Source organism: Simochromis diagramma, unplaced genomic scaffold, assembly GCF_900408965.1.
Source record: "Simochromis diagramma unplaced genomic scaffold, fSimDia1.1 OVJJ01000753.1, whole genome shotgun sequence".
NCBI lineage: Eukaryota > Metazoa > Chordata > Actinopteri > Cichliformes > Cichlidae > Simochromis > Simochromis diagramma.
The window spans coordinates 11,828,182-11,838,181 of NW_024387523.1; the positions used below are offsets into that span (position 1 = coordinate 11,828,182).

Genomic DNA, 10,000 nt, shown 5'->3' on the forward strand with positions numbered 1-10,000 from the left:
GCAGCAGTTTTTCCATCATGTTTTCAGTCATCAAACTCTCCTTCTTGAGTCTCTAGGTTACACAAGTTTTGTATCTCCATATAAGGAGTACTCATTTTTGGTCAGCCCAAATCATTTTTTTCCCCCAGTTTACAGATATGGTCTTGCTCAAAATCAGTCTTTATTCTCTAACTGGATCTCGACAACGGACACCGTCTCATGTTTCAAGTCTGAGAACAAATGTTTGGAAGTTTGGTTTTCACATTCGACATAACTGAGAACTCACATGATACTTTGTGCTTTCCTAATTTAATTCCCACACCACTTTTCTTGATGATTTTTCCTTTCACCTACTACACAGCAAACACATCCCTATGTACACATACAACTTCATACAGACATGAGCACACAGACACACAGCATAGGCACAGCCCTGAACACACATACTGACGGCCCATATAAAGAACTTCCAGCTTTTGGGCACGTTTGCATGCTCAATATATGGTTCTGGTTCAGACCCTCTGTGATAAATATTTAAAAAAAAAAAAAAAAAAAAAAAAAAAAAAAAATTTGAAGTCTTTTTATTGTGGAGATGGATCTGGCAAATTTTGATTTTGCACACCCAGATGGTCCTTCCTGACTGGGATGGACAACCAAGGATCTTATGTGTTATACCACTACACTACAGGGAGTGCAGAATTATTGGGCAAATGAGTATTTTGTCCACATCTCTCCTTCTCATGCATGTTGTCTTTAACTCCAAGCTGTATTGCTCAAAAGCCTACTCACCAATAAGCATATTAGTGATGTGCATCTCTGTAATGAGAAGGGGTGTGGGTATAATGACATCAACACCTAGATCAGGTGTGCATAATTATTAGGCAACTTCCTTTCCTTTGGCAAAAATGGGTCAAAAGAAGGACTTGCAGGCTCAGAAAGTCAAAATCAGTGAGATATCTTGCAGAGGGATGCACCGTCTCAAAATTGCAAAGCTTCTGAAGCGTGATCATCGAACAAGTCAAGCGTTTCATTCAAAATAGTCAACAGGGTCGCAAGAGCGTGTGGGGAAAAACCAAGGCGCAAAATAAACTGCCCATGAACTGAGAAAAGTCAAGCGTGCAGCTGCCAAGATGCCACTTGCCACCAGTTTGGCCATATTTCAGAGGCTGTCAACATCACCGGAGTGCCCAAAAGCACAAGGTGTGCAATACTCAGAGCATGGGCCTGGTAAGAAAGGCTGAAAGACGACCACACTGAACAGACATCACAAGCTGAACGTCAAGACTGGGCCAAGAAATATCTCAGACTGGTTTTTCTAGGTTTTATGACTGAGTGAAATAGGAGAGTGAGTCTTGATGGGCCAGATGGGATGGGGCCCGTGGCTGGTCGGTAAAGGGCGAGAGCTCCAGTCCGACTCAGACGCCAGCAAGGTGGAGGTGGAGTACTGGTTGGGGGTATCATCAAGATGAGCTTGTGGGGCCTTTTCAGGTTGAGGATGGAGTCAAGCTCAACTCCCAGTCCTATGCCCAGTTCTGGAAGACACCTTCTTCAAGCAGTGTACAGGAAGAAGTCTGCAATCCTTCAGAAAACAATGATTTCCATGCAGGACATGCGCCATACACGCGTCCAAGTACTCCACAGCGTGGCTGGCAAGAAAGGGTATAAAAGAAGAAAACTATATGACATGGCCACCTGTTCACTGATCTGAACCCATTGAGAACCTGTGGTCCATCATCAAATTGAGATTTAAAGGAGGGAAAACAGTATCAACCTCTTCTGAAACATTGTCCTGGGGGCTGTGGTTGCTGCTGCAGCATGTTGATGGTGAACAGGATCAAAACACTGACAGAATCATGGATGGCAGGCTTTTGAGTGTCTCTTTGCAAGAAAGGTGGGATCATATTGGTCGCTGATTTGTTTTGGTTTGTGTTTGTGATGTCAAAATGTTATATTTGTGAATGTGTAGATGTTATATGGTTTCACTGGTAAAATAAATAATTGAAATGGGTGATATATTTGTTTTTTGTTAAGTTGCCTAATAATTATGCACAGTATAGTCACCTGCACACCAGATATCCCCCTAAAATGCTAAACTAAAACAACTAAAAAAATTCCAAACATCAGCTTTGATACATGAGTTTTTGGGTTCATTGAGACAGGGTTGTTGTTCACTATAAAATATTCCTCAAAAATACACTTGCCTAATAATTCTGCACTCCCATGTTGGAGCCACTGCCTCCTTTCTGACACCCCCCTCCCCCCAAAAAGGTCATTAATATAGTGCTGTAACATGCTCATTCCTGAACAGTCATTTTTCTTTGTTTTAATGAAGAACCTGAAAAAAAAACAAACAAAACAAACCAAAAAAAAAAAAAAACCTGTTAAATAAATCAACAGAACACAAAACTGCACGATGGGCATAGTGTTGCTCTGAGGTTCAGTATTGTTGGTGTTAATAGAACCTTTTCTAACTTTATTACAATGCCTTGCATTAAACTAAAGCTGTCTGTATATATATAAAAATATATAGTTATGTTTTACTTTTCCAAAGTAGGAGGGGCTGAGCCTGTAAAATACTGACCTGGCTATCAAGAACCTGGAAACAAAGATTACATTGTTATAATATATATTAAAAAAAAAAAAAAAAAAAAACAGAAAAATTATTAGATGACTCAGCAGGAAATGATTCCCCTTACATAACAGGTGTTTTTAATAATTTGGGATTTTCCTGCTTTATTGTGAAACCTCTCTTCTGTTAGGTTTTGATTGTTGTTTTCATTTATGCTAGAAACTATGCTACTTATATATGGCTTAGAGTTTTATAATTAGTTGTAGTTGGTAGAGGTTTGATCCTTGATAGTCTGCAAACTTTGTGTGCATTAGAGAGCACTCTGGGAGCATGGGGAGAGTCGTACCTTCCTTATCTGCTCTTTGTATTAGAAATAAACGTGGCTATCTGTTTTAGGCTAAGTGCCTTTTGTTTAGATGAACTGTGGACTTCCAGACCAGCAGGTTTAGGGAAGTTATTTAGGGGGTCACACCTGACCCCCCCCCACCCCCACACCACAACACACACACACACACACACACAGGGCAAGGTACTCTTTGTAGCGTGTGTACACGTCGTATGGTTAGAACCTCTGCCATCTTATGTAACCTCAATAAAAGACAGTTTACGGGGGAGCGGCACGGAGCGCAACCTGGGGTCAGCAAAGGAACGGCTTTTGTCGCGGTTCTCTCCCGTGCATGAGAAACATGAAGAACTTTGCCTACTTCGTGTCTTGCTTGCTGTGTATTATATTGTCTTCAATGTGTCCAACGGAATAGGTTCAAAGCTCACAAACCTATCATCTTATTCACATAAAGTGAATGTTAGTTCAGTTTTAATTCTGGATTTTATAAAAAGAGCTGAGCCCCCTTGGTTCAATTTCATTGCTTTTACCTTCAGAAACCACCTCCTTTGGTCTTGCCTCCATCTCTTCTCCCACGCCTTTGCCTTTAAGTGGTTGATCATCCTGCAGAGTCTCCCAGCACCGAAAGGCAGCCGCCAGGGATTCTCAAACAGCTAAGAGTAGAAGACAAGAGTCGCTCAGTTACAACTGTATGTTTTCATCAGAGCCCGTCAGCTTAATATTAGAGTACTGTGCGATCTCAGGGGCGTGAGCTGCCCCTAATTTCTTGATTTTGTAAGGAAAGCTATGAACTATGTGGAATTAATGTGATACTTGTGATATCAGTACACTGGAGCAACAGCCCAATGAAAATATAATTTCAGCTACATCACTGTCGCTATACTAATCAATGCAGTAAATAATAACTTAAAACCTCACCAGTTGTGTGCACAACATGTTTTCGGGAGTTTAAGTGTGGCTCAATCAAGGACTGACAGACACACCTGACAAGCAAAGGCATATGTAAAAAGGCTCTGCATCACCTTCTGTGGTAATGCAGGACACAATCAAGGTTGTACCTAAAGAAGAAACAAAACACAAAAAACAAGATTATATTTCAAACATTTTTCAAATCTACCGTATGAAAACACAGCGAGGCAAACTTACCAATGGCTGGCTGTTTTTTCTTGAAGCACTCCATGACATACATCAGTGTAAGTGAAGGAAAAGTGACGCTGTGATAAAGAGACATGAATTGTGTCACACCCCCAGCAGAATGCCATCTGTGAAACGTTTACTGGACAAAATCTTACAAATATGTGAACTATCATTAGCTAGCATTAATTTAGTTTGCTAATAGCTTTTGCTATCACTATCACAAGCTATCACAACCAACATTTGCACAGCTAATTTTAGCTATGGGAACAAAAGAGCCGACATTTAGACCATCTCGTTTTACCTAGAAGCTTCATAATTACATAATCACGTTCTTTCCATCTGTTTAATTAATAACTACTGACTAGCTTAACAGGATAATGTTACTGTGGCTAATAGCCTGGTAGCTAACAAATTAAACTAAAGATTATTGTACACTCACCTGGAAAAGAAAAAACAAAAAAACAAACTGCTGCTTGCACTTATTTAAATAAATTATCTGTTAGTGGTGTCTTTTTGGCAGTTGTTTAAGTGTTAAATAGAAATTAAATAGAAATAAAACCTAAAGTGATTAAATTAAGTTGACATGGAGTCAATACTTTCCCCCAGGGTCCTAAGTTCCTCCTGTTTAAATTTAGAGTTTACCAAAAATAAACAAGTCACTCTTCCACGGTACACACTTTACTCCTTTGTATCCAATATCCAAATCAGTATCATGCATCGATGCATGCAGACATGGGTAAGTGGGCCTGCTGAAGTTCAGAGCATGTGAATGGAGAAGGAAAGTGATTAAAGTTGGTTACTGGTGCCACTGCCAGATGGGCTGTTCTGAGTATTTCAGAAACTGCTGATCTACTTGGGATTTTTGCAAAAAAAGAGAACTTGGATATTCAAAATAAAAGAAGATATTCACCAGGAATTTTGCCACATGTTCACGGCTGAATGCATGGTCGTAGCATTCGTGCTCTGACAGCCTCCTCTCACAGAGCAAACACAGAAAATGTGCTTCTGGGGAATTGGGTCTTTGACATAAATCATACATCACGACGAACTCGATGCCTGCAATGAAGAGATTAAAAGGAAGAATGAAAACAGCAGTTACAATCTGAGTAAAAATTTATTTCTATAGCACCTTTAGAGATAAACATCCCAAAGGGCTTCAGAACAAAATACCCAAGCACAAAAACAAAACATTAACCAAACCCAAGTCTCAAATTATTTTATTTTTTTAGCTGTTTCTGTTATAGTGCCAGCATGTTTGGGGGAGACAGACGCCATCAGATCCCCTCTTTAGGGCAAACACGTGTGCGGATCACTATGAATATAAGTATGGATGGGAGCGAGGAAATCTTTTGTTGCACTGTAGAATGGGAGATGTCAGCCTGTGTGTGAAATAAATATCTCAGACTTTCTTGGAATTACTCTCTTTATCATCTCCTTCCTCAACTCAACCAGCATCATTGCAGTGGGATACAGAATTGGTGATATTCACTCTCTTCTGAGTCATAAGAAGAATATTTTAATAGAGACCTTGACAGTTATTCTAGTAGTACTTACCAAGTAGAGGAAATGATTCATTTCCTTGGAGTTTGCTATGTTTGACAAGGTGGAACTGCAGAGGCATAAACAAAAACAACCAAAAATCATTATTTAAAGAAAAAAAGTTTCAATTTAAAAAACAAAAATCAAAACCAACTTATCACTAACCTTCATTCTTCAAGACCTTGTGCTGTTGTTCAAGTCCCTCCAGTACTGCAGTCAAAACAAAAAATTTTAAATCTTGTTTTTTTGTTTTAATCCCCCCCCAAATAGCAGATGTTCACTACAGGGTGCATACAGAATTTTATCAAACACGTAAACATTTCTACATGTTCAAGTTTCAGATTCATCTTTTAAAAATAAATAAATAAATTTAAAAAAAAAAATAAAAAAAAAATGTATTAACGTTTCCCTCATCAACAAGCACAGAATGTCTGGCAAATATAAAACAAAAATAAAAGTGTGCAGGCACAGCAGCAGGGTACACAAAAGCCCCCACTTGTTTGCTTCTAATAGACCAGCGGTCCCCAACCTTTTTTGCGCCACGGACCGGTTTGTGCCTGACGGACCGTCCTTTAAGGAGTCGCGGATAAATGCAACAAAATAAAACTAGTACCGGTACCGAAAAAAGAAGACTTATTCACAACACACGTGAAAAGACCCAGGAAAACAGAGTTAACGAAATAACGCTTAAAAAAAAAAAAAAAAAAAAAAAAAAAAGAACACCACACGATAAAAACCCTGAAAACCATACATTTCACACCCCAGTCTCAACTCTCGCGGCCCGGTCCCAAATGACTCACGGACCGGCCCGGGGGTTGGGGACCGCTGACACACCATGTGCACTATTTTTGATATTAGAACGGACTGCTCAGCATCTCTGGTCTCTTCCTGTTATTCAATCACTATAGCCAAGTACAGCTTAGCAACTCAGTTAATATAAAAAAAAATAATTAATTAAAAAAAAAAAAAAAAAGTATTGCTCAAAGTTACCACAGACCAACATCGGCACACAAAAACAGGATGTTAACCATGAATCACTAGCAACAGTGCAATGTGAACATGTAGGGGTTAGCACAGTCGCCTTATGCACGAAAGGTCACCCCAGGGTGAGACTGAGCAGAGATACAAACAAACCCAGCCTGTGTGGGCCATGAGCGCCAAGCTCAGATGAATGGGAGGGTTGTGTCAGGATGGGTACCCCCGCATACCAAATCAAATATGGATCCACCCCACTCCCACGGAGGAGCTAAAAGCACCTCTTTCTATAAGCGTTGAATTACATACTTATGTAGGAAGGACACTCATACTCCACAACTGTTTGGTGTATTTTGCATGATTTACAAAATTTTAAACCCAATGTTGAAATTTACATAGTTATTCAGTACTTATTCACTTTATACTTGAGTAAAATTTATCTGGCAGCATCGATCTACCAAATTTGGCACACTTTGTTCGGTTTGCCCCGATTCTCTATGGCAAGTTTTTTTTGCTGAAGCATTTAACTGCTCAGGCCGAGATCCTGAGCAGAAAAGGTTTTCATTAAGAACTGCCAAAGCTATGCACAATCTGTAGCAATCCTTGATGCACGTTTCCCACTTTGGCCAAATACTGTTTTGTTTTTTTTTGCTTCTCATGCTCTGTGAAATATTCAGGTAGTTTGTGGCAAACTTTGAGTGGGCGCTTTGGCAAAAGTGTTCTTTTACCCCAAAAAAAAAAAAAGTCTCTTACAGAAATGAACTCTTCCGTGCCCCACCCAGTGTACAAATAAACACTCCTGCTTTGTCGCCCCCATTATATTCAGGTCTTATTTGGCACAGTTTTCATCATGTTTTCAGTCATAAAATCTCCTTCTTGAGTCTTAGGTTAAAACACAAGTTTTGTAATCTCCATATAAGGAGTACTCATTTTTGGTCAAGCCCAAATCATTTTTTTCCCCCCAGTTTTACAGATATGGTCTTGCTCAAATCAGTCTTTTATCTCTAACTTGGATCTCGACAACGACACCGTCTCATTTTTCAAGTCTGAGAACAAATGTTTTGGAAGTTTGGTTTTCACTTCGACATAACTGAGAACTCACATGAATACTTTTGTGCCTTTCCTAATTTAATTCCCACACCATTTTCTTGATGATTTTTCCTTTCACCTACTACACTAGCTAAACACATCCCTATGTACACATACAACTTCATACAGACATGAGCACACAGACACACAGCATAGGCACAGCCCTGAACACACATACTGACGGCCATATAAAGAACTTCCAGCTTTGGGCACGTTTGCATGCTCAATATATGGTTCTGGTTCAGACCCATCTGTGAATAAATAATTTAAAAAAAAAAAAAAAAAAAAAAAAAAATTTGAAGTCTTTTTTATTGTCTGGAGATGGATCTGCAAATTTTGATTTTGCACACCAGATGGTCTTCCTGACTGGGATGGACAAACCAAGGATCTTATGTGTTAACCACTACACTACAGGGAGTGCAGAATTATTAGGCAAATGAGTATTTTGTCCACATCATCCTCTTCATGCATGTTGTCTTAATCCAAGCTGTATTTGCTCAAAAGCCCTACTACCAATTAAGCATATTAGGTGATGTGCATCTCTGTAATGAGAAGGGGTGTGGTCTAATGACATCAACACCCTAGATCAGGTGTGCATAATTATTAGGCAACTTCCTTTCCTTGGCAAAATGGGTCAAAAGAAGGACTTGACAGGCTCAGAAAAGTCAAAAATAGTGAGATATCTTGCAGAGGGATGCAGCAGTCTCAAAATTGCAAAGCTTCTGAAGCGTGATCATCGAACAATCAAGCGTTTCATTCAAAATAGTCAACAGGGTCGCAAGAAGCGTGTGGAAAAACCAAGGCGCAAAATAACTGCCCATGAACTGAGAAAAGTCAAGCGTGCAGCTGCCAAGATGCCACTTGCCACCAGTTTGGCCATATTTCAGAGCTGCAACATCACCGGAGTGCCCAAAAGCACAAGGTGTGCAATACTCAGAGACATGGCCAAGGTAAGAAAGGCTGAAAGACGACCACCACTGAACAAGACACACAAGCTGAAACGTCAAGACTGGGCCAAGAAATATCTCAAGACTGGTTTTTCTAAGGTTTTATGGACTGATGAAATGAGAGTGAGTCTTGATGGGCCAGATGGATGGGCCCGTGGCTGGATCGGTAAAGGGCAGAGAGCTCCAGTCCGACTCAGACGCCAGCAAGGTGGAGGTGGAGTACTGGTTTGGGCTGGTATCATCAAAGATGAGCTTGTGGGGCCTTTTCAGGTTGAGGATGGAGTCAAGCTCAACTCCCAGTCCTACTGCCAGTTTCTGGAAGACACCTTCTTCAAGCAGTGGTACAGGAAGAAGTCTGCATCCTTCAAGAAAAACATGATTTCCATGCAGGACAATGCTCCATCACACGCGTCCAAGTACTCCACAGCGTGGCTGGCAAGAAAGGGTATAAAAGAAGAAAAACTAATGACATGGCCACCTTGTTCACCTGATCTGAACCCCATTGAGAACCTGTGGTCCATCATCAAATGTGAGATTTACAAGGAGGGAAAACAGTACACCTCTCTGAACAGTGTCTGGGAGGCTGTGGTTGCTGCTGCACGCAATGTTGATGGTGAACAGATCAAAACACTGACAGAATCCATGGATGGCAGGCTTTTGAGTGTCCTTGCAAAGAAAGGTGGCTATATTGGTCGCTGATTTGTTTTGGTTTTGTTTTTGAATGTCAGAAATGTATATTTGTGAATGTGGAGATGTTATATTGGTTTCACTGGTAAAAATAAATAATTGAAATGGGTATATATTTGTTTTTTGTTAAGTTGCCTAATAATTATGCACAGTAATAGTCACCTGCACACACAGATATCCCCCTAAAATAGCTAAAACTAAAAACAAACTAAAAACTACTTCCAAAACATTCAGCTTTGATATTAATGAGTTTTTTGGGTTCATTGAGAACATGGTTGTTGTTCAATAATAAAATTATTCCTCAAAAATACAACTTGCCTAATAATTCTGCACTCCCTGTATGGAGCCACTGCCTCCTTTCTGACCCCCTCCTCCCCCCAAAAAAGGTCATTTAATATAGTTCTGTTAACATGCTCATTCCTGAACAGATCATTTTTCTTTGTTTTAATGAAAGAACCTGAAAAAAAAACAAACAAAAAAAACCAAAAAAAAAAAAAAAACCTGGTTTAAATAATCAACAGAACACAAAACTGCACGATGGGCATAGTGTTGCTCTGAGGTTCAGTATTGTTTGTGTTAATAGAACCTTTTTCTACTTTATTACAATGCCTTGCATTAAACTAAAGCTGTCTGTATATATATAAAAATATATAGTTATAGTTCTTACCTTTTCCAAAAGTAGGAGGGCTGAGCCTGTAAAATACTGACCATGGCATATCAAGAACCTGGGAAACA

At 39.7% G+C, this 10,000-nt stretch overlaps 1 protein-coding gene across 3 annotated transcripts in view; it reads right to left on the reverse strand.

Annotated features, from left to right (window-relative positions):
- LOC120727198 overlaps positions 1 to 10,000 on the reverse strand; it is a 63,528-nt gene that overhangs the window by 23,723 nt on the left and 29,805 nt on the right. For 2 of the 3 annotated variants that reach the window (XM_040021401.1, XM_040021400.1), the window contains exons 2-5: positions 9,933 to 9,990; positions 5,733 to 5,777; positions 5,583 to 5,637; positions 4,939 to 5,084 (exon numbers count right to left, since the gene is read on the reverse strand). In XM_040021401.1, the coding sequence (XP_039877335.1) occupies positions 4,939 to 5,084; positions 5,583 to 5,637; positions 5,733 to 5,738 (207 nt within the window). In that variant the 5' untranslated portion in view covers positions 5,739 to 5,777; positions 9,933 to 9,990. Of the gene's footprint in view, positions 1 to 4,938; positions 5,085 to 5,582; positions 5,638 to 5,732; positions 5,778 to 9,932; positions 9,991 to 10,000 lie in introns of those variants that run through there. The other variant, XM_040021402.1, reaches the window with a different exon arrangement.